The sequence below is a fragment of the Canis lupus genome, chromosome 3, assembly GCF_011100685.1.
Source record: "Canis lupus familiaris isolate Mischka breed German Shepherd chromosome 3, alternate assembly UU_Cfam_GSD_1.0, whole genome shotgun sequence".
Classification (NCBI taxonomy): Eukaryota; Metazoa; Chordata; class Mammalia; order Carnivora; family Canidae; genus Canis; species Canis lupus.
In genome coordinates, this window is record NC_049224.1 from 60,822,122 (window position 1) to 60,846,154 (window position 24,033).

General features: G+C 59.4%; 1 protein-coding gene across 2 annotated transcripts; it reads left to right on the forward strand.

Annotated features, from left to right (window-relative positions):
* Window positions 1–583: 583 nt before the first annotated feature.
* On the forward strand, window positions 584–22,698 carry CPZ (carboxypeptidase Z). Of its 2 annotated transcripts, none has more exons than XM_038532099.1 (11): window positions 584–630; window positions 5,649–5,681; window positions 7,078–7,452; window positions 10,291–10,503; window positions 13,626–13,822; window positions 14,416–14,577; window positions 15,074–15,232; window positions 18,198–18,333; window positions 18,879–19,018; window positions 21,837–21,936; window positions 22,228–22,698. In XM_038532099.1, exons 3-11 carry the CDS (start codon window positions 7,092–7,094, stop codon window positions 22,593–22,595), a joined length of 1,836 nt encoding a protein of 611 aa, XP_038388027.1. In that variant the 5' UTR covers window positions 584–630; window positions 5,649–5,681; window positions 7,078–7,091; the 3' UTR covers window positions 22,596–22,698. The 2 variants fall into 2 exon arrangements, with proteins under 2 accessions (XP_038388027.1, XP_038388028.1); XM_038532100.1 differs by having other exon boundaries at window positions 10,294–10,503.
* Window positions 22,699–24,033: the final 1,335 nt, after the last annotated feature.

Consider the following 24,033-nt stretch of genomic DNA (forward strand, 5'->3'; position numbering starts at 1 on the left):
CAGGCCCCCTCCACATGCCTTTGCCCCTCATCTAGAGGGGAGGGGTGTTCACCCCATGAGACCTTAAGCCACCACTGGGTTGGTCCGTTGCCTCCTTTGATGAGTTGAGAGACAGCCTGCCACACTTCACTGAGGACCTAGTGCCAGGCTCTGCTGGAGCAAGGAGGAGGGGGCTTCTCCGCAGGGCGCAGGGACCAGGCTCAGAGGGGACGCCTGCCCAAGGACACCCAGGAGCCGCCGGCCCTTGCCGGTACCTAAACATCCCCCACAGACCCTTCTCCTCCCCCGGTGACTTGGCCTGGTTGGTGGCCAGCCCGGCCCCCAGCCCCTCCCCGTCCGGGGCCCAGGTGGGCGCAGGGAGCCAGCCGGTGGGGGGGGCGCGGGGCCCTGGGGGCGGGCCCTGGGCCGGAAGCGTCCCTCCCGCCCGCCGAGTCTGGGCCGCTGTAACCCGACTCCGCGCGCTGCTGGGGGGCGGGAGCCCAGCGGCCTTGCCCCGCGGCCCGAGTGCCACATCACTGCGCCGCCGCCCGCCGCCCACCATGCCGCCCCCGCCGCCGCCGCTGCTGCTGCTCGCCGCGCTGGCCGCCGCCGCCGCCGGGCCCGGGTGTCCGCTGCCCCGGGGGCCCGCCGGTAAGGCCCACCGCCCCGGAGCGCGACCTCGGGCCTCGTGATCCGCTGGGAGGGGGCGCTGGGCTGGGACCCCAGGGCGGAGCACAGCGGGCAGCTGGGGTAGTGGCGGGGCACCGTGCCCTGCCCGCAGGAGGCCCCCGGCTCAGGGCACAGCCGGCGGGCGCCCTGCTCCGTAGGGTCCGAGGGCGCAGGTGCCAGGACTTGGCAGGGGGGAGGTCATCTAAGGTCCCTGCTCCTTCGAGGAAGAGGGCAGCCTGGGGGCGACAGCAGACTCTTGACCCCTCCCTGCCACCTCGGGTCTGTGATGTGGACCACAGAATCTCCGGAAGTGGGCTCCCATAGCCTGGGACGGGGCGCGGTCCCCAGGGAGGGGGTGTGGTCGCCTCGGAGGGAGTGGATGTGCCCTGAGGGCTCTGGGGCAGCGAGAGGGGTGGCAGCCAGGGTCGCTTGACCGGGTGCGCCTGCTTGCGCAATCTCCCTTGAGAGTGTGGACCGTGGGGTGGAGGCTGGGGCCCCTCCTGGAGTGGGCTGCACTTCCTTGCAAAATCAGGGTGGGAGGTGCATCTAGTCCACTGTCCTCAGGGTCTGCAGCAGACTGCTCTGTCCCCAGAGGGTGGGGGTCCCCTTGGGTGCAGGCGGGGGTCTCCCCAGTGCTGGCGTCTGTGGATACCTGAGAACATGCTGGCACCACCAAGTGCATGTACCGGGAGCAAAATGCCCCTCTCAAATGTACCGATGCCAATCTTTCTCTTTCTTCCCTCTCTGTCTGGGTTTTTGCCAACCCCCCACCCTCCGTCCAGCCCTTGCCCTCACCTCTTTCCTCCTCCCCATTGCTACAGAAAAGCCCAGGTAGAGGGTGTGCGTGTGTGTTTGTGTGTGTGCACGTGTGTGCACATGTATGCACAGATACACACGCAAGATGCAGATAGAACTTGCCCTGTGTCCTGGATGGACCCTTCCCTGGACCCATGAGACCTCAGGAAATGTCTAGAATCATATAGACTTGTCAGGGACCACAGTCCCCTCCTCTAGGAAGTCCTCACTGACCTGTCCTTTCCCAGAGAGAAGTGCAGCCCCCTCCTCTGGAGGCCGGGCACAGACTGCTCCCTCCTCACCTTGAGGAATGGGTGGGGGATCTCTGGCTGAGGCCCTGTGGTGGCGCTGGTGACTGTTTCCAGAATACATCCTTTCTCTGATCCCATCCTCACCCCTGACAGTGGGCCATGTGCAGTCCGAGGAAGTGAATGGCTTTTCCAGATGGCAGGCTGGCAAGGGGTGGGGACCAGGCAGTTTGTGTCCAGGCTGCTCTATCTGAGGACTGTGTCCGTGTCCCTATTGTACCTGTCCTGGGGGCTCAGAGCAAGCCTGGGCCCTCCCTTCCCCCCTGCCCTTGTCCCTTGCCTTATTCCAGGTCTCCACCGGGAACCTGGGGACTGAGCATCATTCCTGCTCCTAGGGGCCAGGCAAGTCTTAGTTCAAATCCTGAGTCCTCTTCTCTGCTGTGTATCCTTGGGCAGATGGCCCAACGTCTCTGGCCTCATTCCAGTTTCTCCTCCATCAGAGGAGTCCTTGGCCAGGACCAACAACCTTCCTCCACCGAAGAGGGAGGGAGGCTGGTAGTGGGCCAGCCCCAGGTCAGCCTAGGTCCCTCTGTTGAAAACATGCTGACACCTTGTGGTCACTTAGTGTAATGGGCACGTGCGGGCTGCCAAAAAGCAGCGGCCTTTGAATCAGCGCCCTCTAAACCTGAGGATGCCAGCCCTGTGATAATTTTACAAGTTCTAGTGGTCAAACGAAAGAGGTAACGAGAAACAGGTGAAATTCACCCGGTAACAAATTTTATTTAAGCCAGTGTATTGTTCCAGTGTGTTGTCATCCATATAAAAACTAGGAATGAAGTATTTTACATTCTTTTTTTAGTACGAAGTCTGAAATTTGGTGAGGACTTCACACATGGAGCAGGGATTCCCCGCTCTGAGCTCTCAGTGACCCTGTGCGGCCAGTGGGGCCATGCTGTCCGGTGTGGTCAGAGCAGCGACTCCTCTCCTGACCCACCCTGGCCCCTAAGCTCCCTGAAAGCACACAGTAGGACTTGCCTCTTGTCGTGGGTGGCATTGTGTCCCCTCCCCCCACAAGAAATGTTGAGGTTCTAATGCCCCATACCTGTGGCTGTGACTTTACTGGGAAGTAGGAATTTGCCTATACAGTTGGAGCATGGGCGAGTCACACTGGCTCAGGGTGGGCCATAAATCTAATGACTGGTGTCCTTAGGAGAGGAACAAATTGGGACAGAGCCCCACCAGGAAGGACATGTGACGATGGGGGCTGTCGGGAGCCCAGAGACTAGGAGCAGTGGGGAGGACCCTCCCTCAGATCCTGCGGAATGGCCCAGCCTGCCAGGCCCTGATTCAGGCTGTTGGCCTCCCGAGCTGTGAGACACTCAGTGTGCACTGTACCAGCTTGTGGAGCTTTGTCACAGCAGCCCTGGGAACCATGTCCACCTATCTCTCTGTCTGGCTCCTGGTGACCACGTCAGCAGGTGCCACCCAGTGGTCCGTCCCATAGGCACCGAGATCATGACGGGCAGGCCCTGTGTGACCCGAGCTACTGTCCATGGCACCCCTACTAGGTCCACGTGTTACCTCATCGGGCCCTTCTGCAACGATGGGTGCAACTGTCACCCCCTTTCACAGATGAGGAAACTGAGCCCCAAACTTGTATTTCTTCATCTGTAGATCAAAGCCACTCAAAACCAGGAGGGATCTCTTTACATCCACACAAATCCAGCCACTTGTAGCTCCATGGGGGCAGACATGAGGGTCACTGGTCCCCTCCTGGTTTCCTTGCTGCCCATTTTCCTGAGGCTACAGGGGTGCTGGGTCAAGGGGGCAGGGACCAGGCTCAGAGGGGACAGGCGGTAGATGCTCCATAAATGATAGCTCCGTTACTGTGCCGGTTCTGCTCACCGGTTGTGCCAAGAGTCTGAACAAATTACAGACTTGCCCGCCTGCAGCTCTGGGTACCTGGCTGTAGGTGTAGGCGGTGAAGCCAGGGCTCGTGGCCCAGCCGTCTGCCTCTGAGACGTCGGGCTCCCGAGCTGACCTTCTGAGTCACAGCATCTGCCCCAAGCGTGCATCCTGGGGTAGAGAAAATGCTCCACAGAGGGTGTTGGGCACAGATGCTCACGCACGGGACCCTGCATAGATCTGATCTCCTGGCAGTAACCTGGGGCCTTTGGCTACAGAGATGACCAGACAGCAGCACAGTCTTGCAAGCTGGGCCCTCTGTCAGTTTCCCATCTTTCCTTTCCCCTCAAGCAGTGGTTCTGCCTGCCAGGCCTCTCAACCTGCAGAGGGTGGTGGGCAAGAGTCAAGGAACGCACTGGACCATGTGTTGGGCAGAGCACCAGACATGCCCACCCCTGCACGCAGAGGGGAGCAGGTGGGTTTGGCGGCTTGGGGTCCTGGAGCCCGCTCACTGCCAGTGTGCTCATCCTGGCACGTGTCATCAGGCATCCGAAGGCACGGGTGGGCACACTGCAGCCTTCTGTTGCAATAGAGCTGGCAAAACTTAGGAAAATTATTTTAGGATAATTGTTCTCTTGCCCTTTGCTTTTCCCAAGTGGTGCCAGCCTCTTAGGATAGCCTGGAACCATTGGCTCGTTGTCTTAGGGGTGTTATAAAATGGTAACAGTAACGGAGCTGTCATTTATGGAGCATCTACCCCAAGCCAGGTCCTGTGTGGGGCACTAAATGTGGGTTGTCCTGTAGAAACTTCATGTTATTCCCACCATGTGCTTGTAGTAAACTCCACATAAAATGGGGAAATAGAGGCACAACAGAGTGCCTCATGAAAGTGCTGGGTCTGCTGCGGGATGGATCAGGGACTGTGGTCGCCTGGTCTGCAGAGGGCAGACCTCTGCAGAGGTTCCTGAAACTGGGGAGCTCCTGGCCTGCATGCAGGACCAGAGCCCGCCCTCCAGACGCTCCTGCTTTGGAGGCTCATGTTTTTCCGCTCAGGGAAGTTCTCACATCACTCAGATTTTATGGTGAATCGCTAGAAGCAGCTCCTCCCACCCTCCCCAGACTTGTGGGCCAGGCCTGGGTTTTGTGTGAGGTTACGGGACCAGAACACAGGCTCTTCCCTCTGCTTCAGGCTCCTTCTGGGCTCCCCCTGCACCTGCGTGCCCCGTGGATTCCCACTCTTTCTGCCACGCAGCCTGCCCTGTCCTACCGGACTCTTGTCGGGTGGGGGTCTACGGCCAGCTGCTAGGCTCTAAATTTCCCGCTGATCCCCATCTGTCCGAGTCAGCTCCTCCTTCTTGGGGCTCCCAGAGCTCTCGGGGCCTCCTAAGAGGGAGCAGGTGGGTGGCATCAGGCCGGTTTTACTGGCCTTTCGGGGCTGTCACTATTAGGTCTACAGGCCTGGGCTTGAGGAGGGCACTGGAAGGCCTTGGGCTCCAGGATAGTTTTGTGCATTGGTCATCTTCTCCCCAGGCCAGGAAACGGTGGAAAGCTGTTCCTTGAGGAGTGTTCCGGAGGGCAGGGAGCTGGTGCCCATCGGACTCCCGGGGGGACTCTGAATAATGTGGAGGTCAGAGTCAGCAGTGGGGTGCAGCCAGGAGGGGTACAGGCTCCCAGAATGGCTCGTTAACTATTCGGGAGTTTTGCCAACTAGTTGTTCACCTGCTAGAAGCTGAGAATGGGCCCCTGCGGGGGTGTTTACACCATGGTGATTGGCAGACCCTGCACCCCCGCCGCTCTCTGGCTCTTCCCTTAGGCAAGTGTTGGCACCTCTCCGTGACCCAGACTTTTCACCTGCAGAGTGAGGAGAAGGGTTCCATCCACACTAGGGTGCAGACCAGTGAGACAGAGCTCGCGGGGCGTTTGCACAGGGCCAGGTGCACTCAGGAAGTGCTGGGCTGCCCTCCGAAGCAGCGGTGCCTTTAGTGCACATTCTCGGGGGGCCAGAATGACCAGGGTCCATGCCCCTAACAGCACTGCCCTTTCTCTTTCCAGGTGGATGCCACGGACCATCAGCTGCAGACAGTGGTACGGTGCATGGACTTCTCTCATTTTTGCTTTGGAGGAGCGATGGAGCCCCTCCACACTGTTAAGCACTTTGAGAGCTGAACCCACAGCTCCCAAGGGGGTAATTAGTAACAAGGCCCAATAATCAAATCCAAACCCCTTCTCACAAAGCTAGAAATGAGACGAAATAAAAGAGAAAGGATCCTCTCTCTCTGCAGCCTGGGCTTCCCACCCTGGCTCTGCCCCACGGCTCCCCTAGAAATGCTCCTTCCGATCATCCCTGCTCCCCTCGCCCCCATCGCTGGTTGGGGTCCAATGAGGCGTGTGTATACACCATGTCCACTCTTCATCCTGTGAGCTCCCTAAGTCTCAGCTCCATGTGGGCACCTGCCAGGCAAGCCCCTCTGTGGACCTTGATCTTACCCCTCCTAGAATGAGGAAGGGAAAGCTGATTTTAAGATTATGTGGGATCTGATGGATCTGATGAGCTCAGAGGCAGGCACTTCCTCTCAAGTCCCCTCCAGCCAGATTTGGGCATCTGGTGTATTCTAAGTGGAGGGACTAGACTTTCTTGAAAAGCAGAATATGCTTTCAATGCAAACGTCAATGACATATAAAATGTTTTGAGCAGAGAAATGCTGTGCAGAAATCACCCCATCCTTTAAAAGTGGCAACATCTTGTCACCTTTACCATGAGTTGCCACTCATGGAAGGTGTACCTGAAGGCAGGAGGAAGAGGCAGTGCACTCAGCTCCATTCTGGAGAGTTCTGCAGGGCTACAAGGGCCCCCGGCCACATGGGGCTGGAGAGATAGGAGATACGATCACATCTGAAAATGCCCAGTGACAGTGAAGTCCCTGTATCCGGGACACCCTTGTGAGATGCAGAGCTGGGTCAAGCCTGCCCGAGCTGTGGCCGTCTTCACCAGCCCTGTCCCCAATGCCTGAGCCCCAGCTAATCACTCTGGGATCTGCCACTTTCCTGAAGATGCGAGGCAGTCCAAGCTGGGCGTATCTTTGGGGACTCATTTGCACTGGGGCCATGAGTTTGGGAGGGTCTACACCTGTTCCTGTAAAATGCAGGGTCTGCTGGCTTCTTTCACGTTCCCTAATGTGGCAACCCCTCGGCAAGGCTGTCTTTCCTGCACTCATTTTGCAGCTGTGGCAGCTGAGGCCCAGAGTGGCCTGCCCGGGGTGACTTGCCAGTGAGGAGTGGAGCCTCGTTAGTCTCAGGAGCCTTGTCTGGTCCCCCACGGGCTTCGCCGGCTTCCTCCCTCGGAACCCTGGTCCCAGCCCTCTCCACCCCCAGACTGTGGTGGCCCATCCCTGTGGGCTCTGTGGCCCCGTGTGGCTCTGCTTGTCTGACAGATAATGGGTCATAGAGGGAGGGAGTGACCCAGTGACCCTCCTGCCCCCAGCCACGTGTGTGGACATGCAGCTCCGGACCTGCAGTGACGTGGCCTACAACTGGACGACCTTCCCCACCCTGCTGGAGCAGCGGTCCCGGGAGGCGGTGGAGTCCAGCTCTGAGTACATCCTGCTCAGTGTCCTGCACCACCTGCTGGAGGGCCAGTGCAACCCTGACCTGCGGCTGCTGGGCTGTGCCGTGCTGGCTCCCCGCTGCGAGGGCGGCCGGGTGCGCAGACCCTGCCGGCACGTGTGCGAGGGCCTGCGCGAGGCCTGCCAGCCTGCCTTCGACGCCATCGACATGGCCTGGCCCTACTTCCTCGACTGTGGCCGCTACTTCGCGAGCGTGGAGGAGGGCTGCTATGACCCCCTGGAGAAGCTGCGAGGTAGGTGGGGCCCTAGGGCTACACTGGTGCCCAGGTGTTTGGACAGGACCACTGAGTCACGGTGGGCAGGTGTCCAGGAGTTTGGATAGGACTGCCGAGTCACCTTGGGCAGGTACCCAGGTGTTTGGACAGGACCACTGAGTCACAGTGGGCAGGTACCCACGTGTTTGGGTAGGACTACCGAGTCACGGTGGGCAAACATTCCCCCATATTGAGGCCTCCAGCGCTGGTGCCTGGGCCAGAACTCGGGTGTGTAGAAGAGCATGGCCAGCCCTGGGGAGTCCTCCTGTGGCCCCTCCTAAGGACCATGATGCTCTGGCTGGGCCCTGCGCTGCTGTGGGGAGGGTGCTTCCCCACCCCGAGGCCTGCCAGGGACTGCCTTGGCCAGCCCAGGAGATGGCACATCTCCTGGAAGCAGACTCCCCAAAGTGGACCCAGAGAAGCCACTGGAGGGGCTCTGGAGAGTCTGGCTTTAGTGTCTCGAGTGAACGAACCAGTGGAAGCGGAATGGGCAGCCCTGCGTGGTGGCGAGCCACTCATCTCAGCAGGTGTGCAAGGAGGTTCTGGGGGGCCCCTTGGTAGTGATGCTGCAGGGGAGTGAGCTCTGCATTGGAGCTGGAGCAAATGCCCGTGTACACCCTGTGTGCTGTGCACCCCTGGCAGGGCGTTCCAGAGCAGGTAGGGAGGACAGGTCTCCTGAGCACTGGCCCTCCAGGGACATAGCACAATCCTCGGCCATCCTGGCTGATAGAACTTTCTGCGGCTGTGGGAATAAATATTCTCTTCTGTGCTGTCCCAGAGGGCAACCACTGGTCCCACATGGCGGCTGAGTGCTTGGCACGTGCTCAGTGCTCCCAGGACCTCAGCTTTGCTGTTATTTGACTTGAACGAATATAAGCTGCAGTGTAAGCGTCCACACGTGGCCCGCGTGGCGGCCCCAGACAGTGCAGGACAGCATCGTTCCCCGCGAGTCCCGCACTCGGCCAGGAAGCTGATGGCCAGGTTCACGTGATCTGGTGCTGGGCCCCACGCTGCAGCTCACCCACGACAACCCCAAATGTGAGCTGTTACCCCGACCTCAGAGACGGCGAAGTGGAGGAGGCTCTGGGAAGGCAAATGGCAGCGGGGCTGTGGTTGGTCTGTGCGTCCACCCCAAGGCCACGGAGCGCCTGCTGTGTACACGGCTCCAGCTGGGACGCTGACCATGGCGGGGGAGCCACAGCCGGTCCGTGGGAACACGTGTGCGCTGGCCTCCTGTGAGCCCCGGCTTCCAGGGCTGCCGCTGGCCGCTGGCCGGGGGGCGGGGGGGCTCGGGGCTGGTCCTGGAGCTGGGTCCAGGGCGGAGGGGCTCTGTGCCCCTGGGCCTGTGTGCGGGTGGGTGCAGGGGCGCGGGCACCGGGTGAGGGCAGGGGCGCGGAGGAAGAGAACCAGACGGCGTGGGGCCGAGCCCGCCTGCCCTGGGAAAGCCCATGCACTTGGCCGGGAGAGATTATTTTGGGCAATACTGCCACCAAATTGCTGGTTCCGTCTGCTTCCTTCCTCCCTCAAAACCATTTTGAGCAGAGAGGAAACCGCAGGGCAAGTGAGAGGCTTAGGGGAAGGCCTACGGCTTCATGGGGGGCGGGGGGGGGGGGCACCTGAATGCGGGGCTTCTCCTCAGGAGACCTTAGAGTGCGAGGAAGCCTCCCTCCCTGCTCCCCCTCCTCCCTCGCTCCCTGCTCCTCTGTGCCTCCTCCTCCCTCCCCTACCCCTCCCTCCTCCCCTCCCTCCTCTACTCTCCCTCCTCTCTTCCCTCCCTCCCCTTCCCCCTCCCTCCTCCCCTTCCCTCCTCCACTCTCCCTCCCCCTCCCTCCCTCCTCCACTCTCCTTCCCCCTCCCTCGCCCTCCCTCTCCTCCTCCTGTCCTCCCCTCCTCTCTCCCTCCTCTCCTCGCCCCCTTTCCCCCCTTTCTTCCCCCTTCTCCCTTTCCCTCCTCCCCTCCTCCTCCCATCCCTCCCCCTCCCTTCTCCCCTCCCTCCTCCTCCTCCATCCCTTCTCCCTCACCTTCTGCTTTTTCCCCTTCCTTTCTCCTCCCCCATCTTCCACTCTGTCTCCTCCCTCCGCTGCCTTCCCCTTCCTCCTCCCTCCTTCCTCCTTCTTCTTCCCTTTCCTTCCTCCTTTCCCCTCCCTCCTGGTCCCCTCTCCCTCCACTTACCCTCGCTCCCTCCCCTGCTCACCCTGCCCTGCACTGGCACACTCACTGCCACACTGGTCATCACAGCCAACACCTCGTGTCCCTGTGGCTGCGGGAGGGTGGACGGTAAGGAGCCTTCAGAGCCATGGTTACCCAGCTGACGTTGAAACTGTCTCCACCATGAGGCAGTGTAGACAGCAGGATAGGAACCTGCGTGGGCACCGTGATTACACCTAGGTGTCTGTGGAAAACAAAACAGAGTCAGGAGGCTGCCTGCCAAACAGTGGATTTCTCTGGGTCCAGGTTTCTATGGGGACATCTTCTCCTTTGTAGTCCACTGTTTTGTATTTTTTATGTTTTCCACATAACCGTGTGATACTCTAATCATAATAACTTGGGGAACTGTGACGCTATGTCCATCTATCGGGCACTATTACTACATATGGATGTGAAGTGTTATAAAGGGAATTTTAATGAAAAACATAAACAGGTTGGCTGGGGCGCCGTTCAAGGGGGACCCCCAAGAGTGGGGCAGGGGAGGGGGTGTAGGGTGTTGGGGGTGGCCAGGGTCCCAGGAGGTGTAGGAGAGTGGGGCAGGGGCAGACAGAGCCGCCACGATTGGCACGGCAGCCGGAGGCGCCCCCCAACACCCCTGTTCTTCCCCAGAAGGCCTGGACGCAGAGGAGGCGCTGCCGTCCGGGCTGCCGCCCACCTTCATTCACTTCACACACCACTCCTACGCCCAGATGGTGCGCGTGCTGAGGCGGACGGCGGCCCGCTGCGCCCATGTGGCCAAGACCTACAGCATCGGCCGGAGCTTCAATGGCAAGGAGCTGCTGGTCATCGAGTTCTCGGCCCGCCCTGGCCAGCACGAGCTGAGTAAGCCGCTGCCACTGTCGGGACCCCAGGGAGAGGAAAGGGTGCCGGGCCTACTAGGCTTCGGGTGCGTGAGCCCGGGTCTGGGGCCCCAGTCACAGCAGGGATGGTTCATATTCTGCTTCGTGCACATGGGGACACATGGCCACATCCCACGGGGCCTGCTGGGGCTCAGCGGGGAGGTGGGAGCTGGGGGTGCAGTCCCAGGGCTGTGAGCATATGGGCCCCTGTCTGTCTCTGGGGAAATGTAACTGTGCCTCGTGCATCCTGTTGTGTTTGTACCCCTGCCTGGCACACCGGACGCCAGGCAGGTATGTGCGCGCTTGGTCCTGGCCACTTCACACCTGCTCCTTTGGTGCTTGGTGAACGTAGTCTCACAGGATGATCTGAATGAGGCACTTCTTCCATTTAAAAAACCAAGTCCACTTCAGTTCATCAGGCTTAGTGGTCCTGCTTTGAGAGAGGCAGAGCTATGTGGAAAATGCTAGGTTTTATGGCCTTTCCAGAGCTGTGTTGGTGGCGACCAAGCAGGAGGCCAGACTCTGCTGCAGCCCCCAGGTCATTGCCCTCCATAGCATGGGCACTGAACAGAACTCACAGTGAACTGAATCTCAGGGCTGGGCCAGCGCCCAGGGGGCTGACTCGAGGATCCAAGATATTCTAGCAGAGACTCAGCCCCTGGCTTGGTGGCCTGTGTCCTATGTGATGAGCTGGAGATCACCACGAGCCCCTCCAGGTCACTGAGGGCATCGGAGCACAGGTGCCCAGCTCTGGCCTCTGCCAGGAGCCCTTCCTTGGCCCCATCCCTCAGCTGGTCTACACCTGTGACCATGGGAGGCACATGGGGTCAAACCAGAAATAATTCCCATTGGACCCTTAGTGGTTTAATTACTGAAAAATATACCATCTGAGGTTAAGTGGCTCTGGCACTTCTGCTGGATTGGCCACACTCTGCCTGATTTTCATCCTAGTGGTTTGGGCAGCATGGATGTCATGAACCCAAAGCCTTGTCTCCTATTAAGGGTCAGAAGTCACCTGGCCCCACCCCAACCTCCTTGGCCCACCCTGCCTCCTTCCCCTCCACCCTGTGGGATGCTCTGGGATGAAGACAGGATTCTTCCTGTTTCAGATTGGTGTGCAGCTTTGGAATGTGGTGAGGAGTGTCCCCTGTGAGAAGGGCAAGGGAAGTGACTGTTGTGGGAAGCTTTGGGGTCATTTATACCCTCAGAATGCAGGAGGGACATCGGTGACTGCTCCCATAGCTGCAGGTCAGGCTCTGCACAGCCAGGGAAGGAGATGTCATTTTCCAGATGAACAATATGAGGCTCAGAGAATAGAGTTGACTTGCCTGAGGTCACACAGTTAGTAAGGCTGCCAGGCTCCTGATCTACTCTTCTCTTCTAATCACAATTCACTCATCCATCCACCCATCCATCCATCTAGCTATCCTTCTACTCAGATATCCAAACACCACCTATCCATCCATCCATCCATCCATCCATCCAGCCAGCAGCCAGCCGCCAGCCCGCGGGCGAGCCAGCCGGCCAGCGGGCGCCAGCGCCAAGCCGGCCCGGCCCAGCGGGGCACCCAGGGAGCCGGGCGAGCCAAAGAGCCAAACATCCAGGCGCCACGGAGCCGAGCCGGTGAGCCCCGCCCGCACAGCCCCCAGCCCATCCGTCTAGCCCTGCCAGCACACCCGGGCCAGGGGGTCAACCCACCCATCCTTCTATCCAAATATCCAAACTTCCTTTCTTCCTTCCATATACTTTTCTATCCAGATATCCAAACATACATCCATCCATTCATCCATCATCCTTCCATCTTTCTGTCCATCCTTCCTTCCATCTATTCTTCCATTCCTCCATGCATTTATCCCTCCCTCTATCCATTCCTCTATCCAGAAATCCAAACTAATTTCCTCCCTTCCTTTCCCCTTCCTTCCTTCCTTCCTTCCTTCCTTCCTTCCTTCCTTTCCCTCCTTCCATCTTTCTATCCATTCTTCTATCAAATACTCATCCATCCATCCATCCATCCATCCATCCATCCTTCTAGTCATCCTTCTAGCCATCCTTCTATCCAAATATCCAAACATCCATCTCCCTATCCATCCTTCTCTCCATCCATCCATCCATCCATCCATCCATCCATCCATCCATCCTCCTATCCCTCCATCCATCCCTCCCTCCCTCCCTCCATTCTTCTGTCCAGATATCCAAACATCCATCTCCCCATCCATCCTTCTATCCCTCCCTCCCTCCCTCCCTCCCTCCCTTCATCCTTCTATCCCTCCATCCATCCTTCCATCTTTTCACCCATCCATCCTTCCATCCAAATATCCTAACTTCCTTCCTTCCTTCCTTCCTTCCTTCCTTCCTTCCTTCCTTCCTTCCATCTACCCTTTTATCCAAATATCCAAACATCCACCCATCCATCATCCTTCCATCTTTCTGTCCATCCTTCTATTCATCCATCCATCTATTCATCCATCCATCCATCCATCCATCCATCCATCCATCCATTCATCTTTCGGTCTATTCCATCCATCCATCATCCATCCATCCATCCATCCATCCATCCATCCATCCATCCATCCATCCTTTGGTCTATTCCATCCATCCATCCATCCATCCATCCATCCATCCATCCATCCTTCGGTCTAATCCATCCATCCATCCATCCATCCATCCATCCATCCATCCATCCATCCTTCGGTCTATTCCATCCATCCATCCATCCATCCATCCATCCATCCATCCATCCATCCTTTGGTCTATTCCATCCATCCATCCAACCATCCATCCATTTGAGGGCTAGCTGCCTTCCCATCTAAGCATCAATGTACACCTTAACTTACTACACAAATATAGAAAGTGGCCATGAATAAAATGGTATCATATATTATTATTAATTGATACCCTTGATGGGCCTTGCTAATACTTACGGCTAAACTTAAATGAGCTCAGTAAGTCATGACTTTGATGAGATCTCATTAGTTAGGAATACTTGGGCCAAAACAAGTATGAATAGGTCCCAAAGCATCCAGCCAGCCTTGCCATGTGGGTCCTCAAGTCTCTGGAGACCCTAGGGTTTGGGACGACCCCTCAGGTCACTGTATCTCCCCCAAGTGGAGCCTGAGGTGAAGCTCATCGGCAACATCCATGGCAATGAGGTGGCAGGGCGGGAGATGCTCATCTACCTGGCCCAGTACCTGTGCTCCGAGTACCTGTTGGGCAGTCCCCGCATCCAGCGCCTGCTCAACACTACCCGCATTCACCTGCTGCCCTCCATGAACCCCGACGGGTACGAGGTGGCGGCTGCCGAGGTGAGTGCTCCCTACACCAGATCCTGTGGGCCACTACGTTTGACACTCTCCCATCTGTTCATTCACTAGCCGTGACTGGGAATCTGTGTGTACCCTCCGTTCTGGGTGATGGGCATTCAGCAGGCATCAACATCAGCAAGGTCCTACTAGGGGGTGGGGGCAGACACCTATAATTCTGTGGTGTGTGACAAAGAGGATATACCTTCTAGAGAAATCTTCTGATGGAAAGGCAGGGCAGGGGGAGATCTCACTCTAGCTGGAGAGCCAGAAGTTCTCTGATATGGCTTTGGGCAGAGCCCCAGTGGAGGTGGGGAGCAAGCAATGCATGTAACTATGGGGGGGTTCAGTCGGGGGAACAGCCAGTGCAAGGTCCTGAGGTTGGAGGGTCAGCAAGGAGGCTGGACAGGAGGAGCCAGGCAGGTGGGAGAGGAGGTGAAGGGCAGCTTGGCTTGACATGCTCTCAAGTTCATCATCCAAAGCCAGAGAGAAACTGCAGCCCTCGTCTCTGACTCAGCCCAGCCCTGTGGCCTCCGACTGGAAGGAGTCAGGGTGGGATGTGCTGACCCCCAGGTGGGGGTGGCCTGTGTTTTCAGGGTGCCGGCTACAACGGGTGGACAAGTGGGAGGCAAAATGCTCAGAACTTGGATCTGAACCGCAACTTCCCTGACCTGACGTCTGAGTACTACCGGCTGGCCTCGTCCCGCAGCGTGCGCAGTGACCACATCCCCATCCCACAGCACTACTGGTGGGGTAAGGTAGGAGCCGCCCCTGCTCGCGCCCACCCTGCACAGGCTTGGGTCCAGCCCACAGTCCTGCACTTGAGGGGTCTCTGGTTATTCTGGGACCCACAGGTGTGGTCTCCCCAGGGCAGAAGAGAGGGGTGGTTAGCAGCCTGAGCCTCTGAGTCTCTGTTTCCTGCCTGGGACAGGAGGGTAGCTCTTCACCGGGTTGTTGGGATTCAGGGGACACATATGGAAAACACCCTGGGTCTGGCAGGTACTCAGTGGGCAGGCTACATGCTGAGAGTGATGGCTCCAGGAGGCAGGAAAATGAGTTCAGGCGGGGCACGGGCAGGCAGGAGAGCCTGGTGGCCCCTGAAGGGAATCCTGAGTGTCCAGTCGGGTCAGGCCAGGGCCTTGGGGCAGGGTGGGCAGGGCGGAGGGCCCAGAGGCAGCTGTAGAAGCCTGTGAGCATGACTGGGGTGGCCAGCAGGGGCGTGCATGGTCCTGACCATGGCCTCCTCTGTACTAGGTGGCCCCCGAGACCAAGGCCATAATGAAGTGGATGCGGACCACCCCGTTCGTGCTCTCGGCCAGCCTCCACGGGGGTGACCTAGTGGTGTCCTACCCCTTCGACTTTTCCAAGCACCCTCAGGAAGAGAAGATGTTTTCTCCCACGCCTGATGAGAAGGTGAGAGGGGGCAGCATGCTGTGTGGGCAGGAGAGGCAGCGCTGTGAGTGGTGCTCGGGCTGGCCGGGCCTAGTCCCTGGTCTAAGCTCGGTGAGACCCACGCAGTTACAGGAGCAGTAGGAGCTTTCCAGGACCTTCTCTAAAGGCCCGTCTTCCAGGAAGCCTTCCAGCCAACTGGAAGCAGCCCATCTATCCTCTGGCCATGTCCTGCCTTCCATCAGTGTCCCCAGCTGGGAGCCCCTCTAACAGGAACGGAAGTAGCCCAGGGCCCTCCTGCCCGGCTGGTGGCCTGGAGTTCCAAGCGACGCCGGCAGAGGGCGGTGCTGCAGCGCGCATGGCGCCCGCCTGGCTCTTGGCCACCTCCGGGCTACCCGAGGGCCAGGCAGGTTTGGGGGGGGCTGCTGGGCCAGCAACTTGGGAGCCTGGCTGCAGAGAGGTCAGAGGAGGAATTCCGGCCCGCCCTGGAGTCCCCTCCCGGGGTCTGGGGAGGCCTCTCCCCAGTTCAGGACTGTTTCCTTCACTGGTCAGACCAGCAGGGGGTTGTGATGATGGCCACAGCCCTGTCCACCCCACTCTTCCCTTAAGGACTGGCTGTCTGCGGTCCCCTTGCCCTGACAGGGCTCCTCCCCATGCCTGATTCTGGAGCTCATGCAGACTGTTTTTCTGGGAGGTGGGGTTGATCACTTTCCATTTTTTGGAGGTGAAGGCGGTGACCTGTGGTGGTCCCATAGACAAATGCAGTGGAGCACTGCCCAAACTGCTCCTGGTGACCCCTCTCCCAGCAGGGCCAGCCCCTAGGCCCCTTCCCATCTACTCTAGGCTCCACAAAGCCGGACACTTTTGCCTTGGCCGGCCTGGGGGCTTGGAAAGGTCTGAGCTCTCTGCCCAGTCACTCAGCAGGCCTCCTGGTGGACCAGATGGGGAGCAGGGGGCTGCCCTCTGCTTAGGCAGGGTGGGGAGTGGGGAGCTGGTGCTGCATGGATCAGTGCCTGGGGCCCCAGGCTCTCCTGACCCCTGGGTGCTGGTCTGGCTCAGAAAGGACCAGCTCTTGCACTGAGGGTCCTCATCCAGGTTGGGAGGTGGAGCCAGAAACAGGCAGGATCAGGATGGAGGGCCTCCCAAGAGACCAGGGGCACGTAGGATGTGTGCATGCATGTGTGGAGGGTGAATTTCCAGGCCTTCAGGAGGACTTCCCTGAGGTGGTGGCAGCCTCAACAGAGTCTGAAGGAGGAGATGATTTCCAACCAGCACCCAGAAGGGGCCAAGCATGCCATGGAAGTCCAGGAGGCAGAGCAGGGACAGCAGGCTGAGGGTCTTGCCTCCATGACAGCTGGAAAAGCAACTCCTGTGACTCCCGGGCCCCTTGTCCCTTTGCCCCTTCATCCTTGTACAGTTTCATTCACCCACTCAGGCCCTCCCTCCCTCATTCCCTCTGTCCCTGTCCCCCTCCCCCGCTGCTGTAGCCAGCCTGGGCCTAGAACTTGCAGGTTCTGAGCTCAGAGCTCAGCAGATGCCCCTGGCTGGGTAGTGGCTGCAGTGGGCCTGGCCTTGACCCTGCACTGGCGGAGGGCGGGGCCAACAACCAGGCAAGACCTGTGTCTCCTCGGCAGTAGGAGCCGTCTGTGCCAGGCCCACCGTGTCTGAATCTAGAGGCAGATGCATGAAGATGTCCCTAGTGGGGAGGTTCACCTCAACGAGTCCCACCAGAGTCAGAAAAATGAATCTTCCCCACCAGCCATCAATCATGGGTCGATAATCCTCAGGCCCACAGCCAGCAGTGGTCTCTGTGGGAACCAGGGTCCCAAGAGGGGTGCTGGAGGGAGGGGGGAGTGTAGGGAGGGGCTGGCCAGGGTGTCCCAAGTCAACTTTCCCAGACTCCCGTGGTGCCCCGTGCACAAGAGCCAGCTCCTCTTGGTGGCATTCAGGCCGCTCCTCTGGGGTGGCCACGGCTGCCTGCCCCACTCCATCTGCCCCTCATACCTTACTCCCGAGCTCCGCTCAAGCTCTGTTCTGACTCTCAGACCCTCCCCAAGCCAGCCCATACCCAGCAAGAGGGAACTACGGTGCCTGTAGGGTCCCAGGCGGCACTAGCTGGGCAGGCTGGTCCTTCCCATGGCCCCTGGCCCAAGCCCCTGCCCCCCGCCCCCCGCACCAGTGCACACCTGCCGCTCCTAGGAGCCTGCAATGTGACTTGTTCATTTATGGCCGCTGGCCTCTGTGAGGAGAGCTCCTCCTGACGTCCTTGCCCTGTGGTTGCCCCCCAGTTGGTCCTGTTCCCAGTGGGACCCTGTGCCCCGCGCTGGGGCCTAGGCACAGGAGGACATGGGTGCCCTGCCTGGGGTGGGGACACTGTGTGGGGAGCGCTGTGCTGTGGGCCGGGGCTGTGCACACACTCAGGCTTGCCCTGAGGTCTCCCACCCGCGGTGGAGGCCCCATCTCCTGTGTCCCTCTGCTCACTGCAATGGAAACCGCACATGGTGTGGCAGTAGGTTGGGGCTCCTTTAGGTACAGGCTGACCCCGGGGAACAGGAGGTGACGGTTATCACAGAGGAATCAGTGGTGACGTCAGCAAAAATGAGGCCCACCCCAGCCTCCCGCCTCTCCCGAGGCCTGTGCTCTGCAGAAGCACCTCTGAAATTGCAAAGCTGACCTCCATGAGCCCTGCCGGTGTCCCTTCCTTGCACCCCCTACTTGGGAGAAAGCCCACTCCCCCTAGCCAGGTGTGCAGGGGCTGTACAACGTTCCAGAAACCCACCACAGGTGCCTTGAGCTCTGGCTTTCTCACCTCTGCACCTTTGCAGGTGCTGTGCCATCTGCATAGACACCATTCCCTCCCTCCTGTCTGTGCTGCAGGTTGTGGAGACCCGTCCTCACCCCATTGCACCCAGAGCTGAGAGTGTCCTGCGGGTACCCCACCTTCTGGCCTCAGCCTCATGAGAAACATGTCCCTTGGTCTCCTTTCCAGATGTTCAAGCTGCTGGCCAGGGCCTATGCAGATGTCCACCCCATGATGATGGACAGGTCAGAGAACAGGTGTGGCGGCAACTTCCTGAAGAGAGGCAGCATCATCAATGGGGCTGACTGGTACAGCTTCACTGGAGGTACGGATGGGGCAGGGGGACTGGGGGGGAGGGGAGGGCTGGTAGAGGGAGGGGGAGGTTGGGGAGGGGCTAGAAGGCGGGTAGCATCTCCTTTCAGCAGCTCTTTCTGGGACCTGGATCCTGGGACTTCTGGAACTGGGGGAGCAGCACAGGTGCACACATCCAGGTCCTGGCCAGGCCCATGGACACTATCATCACTGGGGTCCAGGCCAGGAGAGGGCCAGAGGCCTGGCCGCCAGGGGCGCGTGTGGCTGCCACATGCCACATGTGTCTGCAGGGAACAGGCTTGCTCCTTACCCTCCAAGGGGCACATGGGTTGGAGTGTGAGCTTGAGGACACGGGTGCCTGACCACCTGGGCTCAAGGCGTGCTCTGCTCCTGCCCCGTGGGACCCTGGGCGAGAGCCGCCAGCGCCCCATGCCTCCAACTGCTCCTCTGCAACGTAGGACCACGACAGCATGGGCTTGGGGCTGTCCCGTGGCCCTGCGCCCGCTGGGTGGCAGATGTCGAGTGCGGGCAAGCGCTCAGGCCACCCCTGTGCTGCAGGCATGTCGGACTTCAACTACCTGCACAGTAACTGCTTCGAGATCACGGTGGAGCTGGGCTGTGTGAAGTTCCCCCCGGAGGAGGCCCTCTACACGCTCTGGCAGCACAACAAGGAGCCCCTCCTGAACTTCGTGGAGATGGTGAGCCCCCTGCGGCTTCCCGCTCGCCTGGGGCACCCCCCAGCAACCCCCAGCTCGGGCATGCAAGGCTGCACCTCACTTGTTATTCACTAGCCATCGTCCATTCACTGGCCCAGCCCTGGGGGTGCTTTGGACCTCAGGGGGCGTGTGTTGGGGTCCTCAGGATGGTGAGGCTCCCAGGGCCTAAAAGAGGTGCCACTGGACGAGAATGCTGGGACCCAGGTGGCCCAGGGAGGGCGCCTGACCCAGCCTTGGGGGCCAGGGGCACTTCCTGGAGGAGGGGGCCCTCGGACTGCGTCTTGAAGACAAGAGGAACCAGGTAATGGGGGAGCTTAGGCAGAGGGGATGACATGTGAGGGTCCCCACGCCGCAGTGAGGAGTGTGGAGGTGTGAATGGACGGGGCCCTGGGGGTGGGGGGGCGAGGGACCGCATGGTCCAGGCAGGGCTTAGAGCGTGTCAGCCTCTCGGGCTCGGAAGGGAGGGCACTGGCTGCTGTGGGACTGTGGGGTGACGGCTGTCCTAGGGCCACGGTCACCTAGAAGTAGGTGGTGATGGTGAGCAGAAGCGACTGAGAAGGTAGAGGGAGGGGGGAGGGGAGCTTGCTGACTGCATGGGGACCAGGTGCAGGTGCTGTGCCTCTCCCGGTGCTGTCAGCGTGGCCCAGGGCAGAGGACCCTGGGTGGGGGGATCTGAGGGAGGCGACCCCCTGTGACAGACATGCAGAGGGTGAGGCAGAACCTGGTGGTGGCTCTGCAAATGCCTCTGTGACTTCCTGAACATTTTCAAGACTCACGTGAATCACCCATTGGCACGATGTCCCCGTGGGAAGCAGGCCCTAAGAGAGAAATGGGATTGCCTGAAGGGGACCACGAGGGGATGTATGCGCATAGCACTTTACAGTTGCATTTGGCATTGAGTCCTGACACCGGTCCTGGTCCCTGATTTTAGGCGGGGATGCCCCACTCTGTGGGTAGGGGAACGGGTGCCAGGGAAGGCCAGCGCTGGCCTGGGGTTGCTGGGTCATGCGTGGGATCCCGTGCCTGCTCTCGGTGGCTATGAGGAGACCAAAGGAGGAGACAGAGGGTCAGACAGTGACAGGGCCTGTCCGAGGTCACCCAGGGACCGCCCGGAGCTTGCACTCAGATCTGCCTGCCCCAAACCTCAGTTCTGTCAATGAATTCTTTCTAGAAAGATCAGGAACCTTCCTCGAGGCGAGAACCAAGCAGGGCCTCCTGGATGGGCAGCTGCCACAGTAGGATAAAAAGCTAAGCCCAGATAAGAGCTGGACATTATTAGTGTTGTTTGAGTTTCTTTTTTATGGCTGTGCCAGCGACCTCTCGCCACGTGGGGCAGGTCATCATTCAGTAATGGGTCTGGGCCAGACCCCTTGCTCATTTCATTTTACGGCTGTCTGGTGAAAATTAGTTTTAAGGAGCCTTAAATGGGGCTGGGATTGCTCTGTGGATATTGTATGTGAGGTCTTGGGCTATAAAGATTTAATAGTGAGCGCAGTATGGTGGAAGGCGGGCGGTGCAGCCGGGCGTGGCTGGGCCCGAGGACCTGCCCCAGGAGGGCTGCGCTGGGGCTTCTGATAAGGATCGAGTGTGTCATGGCCCATGGAGGCCTTCTTCGCAGTGATGCTGACCAGGCCTCGGGGGTTGTCTGCATCTCCCTGGGTCTGGAGGGGAGGGGCACATGCACCAGGTCTCCTTCCCTGTTCGAGAGCTCCATGTCCTGGGGTCTGCAGGACCGTGACTCCTCAGCCCAGAAGCAAGGGCAGAACAAAGTGTAGCCCGTGCAAGGCGGCATTAAATGAGCCCCTACAATGTGTCTGGTCTCTCCCCTAGGTTGGGGTGAGGAGGGCAGACATTACAGCGAAATCAGGGTTGGGAGAGTGAAAGCCCAGCACTGGGGACCCCTGGAGGCCCCTGGTGTGGCTGGTCATCAAGGAGGGCTTCCTGGAGGAAGAGGACGGTGGGGGAGAGGAATTGGCCGGTGCAGGAGCTGGTGAGGTGTTCTGAGCAGAGGGGGGCAGGACGGGGGTACGGGGAGGCCTGAGGCATCACTGCAGGTGTGAGGGGCAGGCTCTTGGGAGAGAACGAGGTCTCTGCACTGTCTCCTCTCCCATCCAGTCACCGTGGCCTTGTCAGACATGACCTGAGGGCCCCAAGTTGTTCTCAGTCTGATATAGCAAGGGCGGGTTGGCTTGTTTATTGCCAACATTCCTAGCAGGAGTGTGAACAGGGAGGGCCAGGCAGCTGGGGGGGTGGGGGGTGGAGGGGGCTCCGCTTGGTAGATGTGGCTTCCTCATCCAAACGCCGGGTGTGTGCGGGGGCCACAGGCATCTGCTCGGAGCACGCTGCGTCTACACTGGTCCACGCTCAGGGTGGCAGGTCCCACACCCAGGCTCTGTCACAGGGCTTCGTGCAAGTGGATTCCTATTCTCTAGCATCACCCGAGGCCCATTCTACAGACGGGAGATGATGCTGAGATGCAACATGGCTTGTCCAAGATCAGAAAGTGGTTGGTGCCCCGGCTGGGACTGACGCCAGGGTCCAAACCCTGGGCCCATGTTCTCCTGGTCCCCACGCTCAGAGAGAGGCAGTTGCGTGGACCGGCCCCACACAGGAAGGGGGAGCTTGGATGAGCTCCAGGGTTCTCTGCTCAGCACCCCTGCCCAGGAGAGGTGGGCAGGTGGACCCTCAAGCAGAACGGCAGGGTCATGCACGAGCCCAGGGACAGGGCTGGGTGTGGTGGGCTGGCCGGTCCTCTGGAGAGGACGCACCACCTCCACATGCTCGCACTCCATCTCCTCAGGTGCATCGAGGCATCAAAGGTGTGGTGATGGACAAATTTGGGAAGCCAGTCAAAAATGCCCGGATTTTGGTCAAGGGCATCCACCATGATATCACCACAGGTGAGCTCTCCCCGAGGCCTGCATCATGGTGGTGGCTGGCTCCGCAGGCGTCCTTCCACCTGGTGCCCCTGGAGGCCGCCCCACTCCTCCTCCACTGGCCTGGAGGGATGAACAGAAATTTGGCCAAGGAAGCCAGTGGGAAGGCTGCTTCTCCAGCCCAGTGCAGAGGCAGGTGCACATCTGGGGTCCACTCGCCCTCCAGGCTGATGCCCCTCGGACTCCACTTCTCATCGCCTCAAGCCCAAATGTGAGCCTCGGTCTGAGAATTGCTTGTGTTCTGTGTGTTCGCAGCCCCAGATGGTGACTACTGGAGACTGCTGCCTCCGGGGCCCCACATAGTCATAGCTCAGGCCCCCGGCTACTCCAAGGTCATCAAGAAGGTCACCATCCCTGCCCGGATGAAGAGGGCTGGCCGTGTGGACTTCATTCTCCAGCCTCTGGGGACTGGACCCAAGAAGGTCCTCCTCGGGCCACGGAGAAGTGGGTCTGGGCTCCGAGACCCGCTGGGAGGTGCCAGCCCATACGGGGAGCCAGAGGAGGTGGGCCAGGAGCCCCTTGGGGGGCGCAGGCAGCCCTCCTCAGGCGGGAGCAAGCCCTGGTGGTGGTCCTACTTCACGTCACTGAGCCAGCACAAGCCACGCTGGTTGCTCAAATATTAGGTGCTCCTGCTCACCTCTGGCCCAGAGGCCCCAAGCTCTTGATTTTGTCTTCTGAAGACACCCTGTAAAGCTCTTTCTGTTTGATTAAAGTCATTTTATTCACTGTTGGCTGTGATGAGAGGCTCTGGTGTGAGGCACGCTGGCCTTGTCCACCTTGATGGCCCTGGGGGCAGGTGACCCCACTGTCCCAGGGGAGGCCAGGAGTGGGGCTGGACCCTGAGGCCTCGAAGCAAAGGGGGCCCCTACTTTACAGATGGGGACACTGAGGCTTACAGGGAGGTCACACATGGGGAGGTGGTGCAGGACCAACTAGGAGCAGAGACTCTGGGTCCTGTGGCTGAAGTTTGCATGCCTGGGAGTATGTGGAGGTGGGTTGCAAAGGAGAAAGGTCAGGAAAGCCTGGCTGGGAGGAGTGGGGGGTGGGCAGCAGGTGACCTCAAGGACAGGAAGGCTGGCAAGAGCTTAGGACCATAGCATCACCCAAGAGTCCCATGTGGAGGCTCCTGGGCTTTGATGAGGCCCTCACTCCAGCAGCAAGCATCACCCTTGGCTTCTTTCTCATCCTTACGATGCCACCAATGCAGGTCCAGAGACCCACCCCAGGCCCCAAACTCCCTGCAGGATCCCTCCTGATCCACCTCTCTATGGTCAGGCAGGCCTGTCGGTCCTAGGATCTATCAGGCAGGGAGCCCATCGGAGAACTCTGGGAAAGAAGATGTGCTAGCCAGCAAGGGCTGCATAACAAAGTGCCACGGGCTGAGAGAGCCACTGGAATTTGTTGTTTCACAGCCCTGGAGGCTCGACACCTAAGGTCAAGGTGTGGATGGGGTAGTTCCCTCTGAGGCCATGAGGGAAGGATGTGCTCCAGGCCCATGTCCTTGGTTTCTCCCCGTGTCTCTCCTCAGGCCATCTTCTCTCTATGCCTTGTCTGCCTTTCTATCCTGATTTCCCGTTTATAAGGACATTGGTCATATTGGATCAGGGCCACCTTAATGGCCCCATTTTAGTTTGATCACTTCTAGAAAGACTCCATCTCCAAATACAGTCATATTCACAGATACTAAGGCGAGGAATGCAACATATATCTTCTGGGTGAACACAATTCAACCCATAGCAGAAGGATCGTCTGCAGCGTGGCAGGTTTCCTGCTTCTCCTGGCTGTGTCATTGGGCCTTCTGTCCCAGTGTCCTGGACCTGGGCATGGTTTACCCCACACAGAGTGGGGAGTCCCACTTGAACAGTGCCTTGACCCCAGCTGAACACCAATGTGACCCCCATCGACACACATCAGCATTGTTTGATGGTCAGTGCTGTCTCTGAAGCCTTCAGGGGCAAGCCCAGAGAAGTAGACGCACCCCCAGCGCCAGGAGGTGGGGTTTCTGTAGAGCATGGGGGCTCTGGCATCCTCACGTCCTCAATCTGGCCTGGACACAGCGAC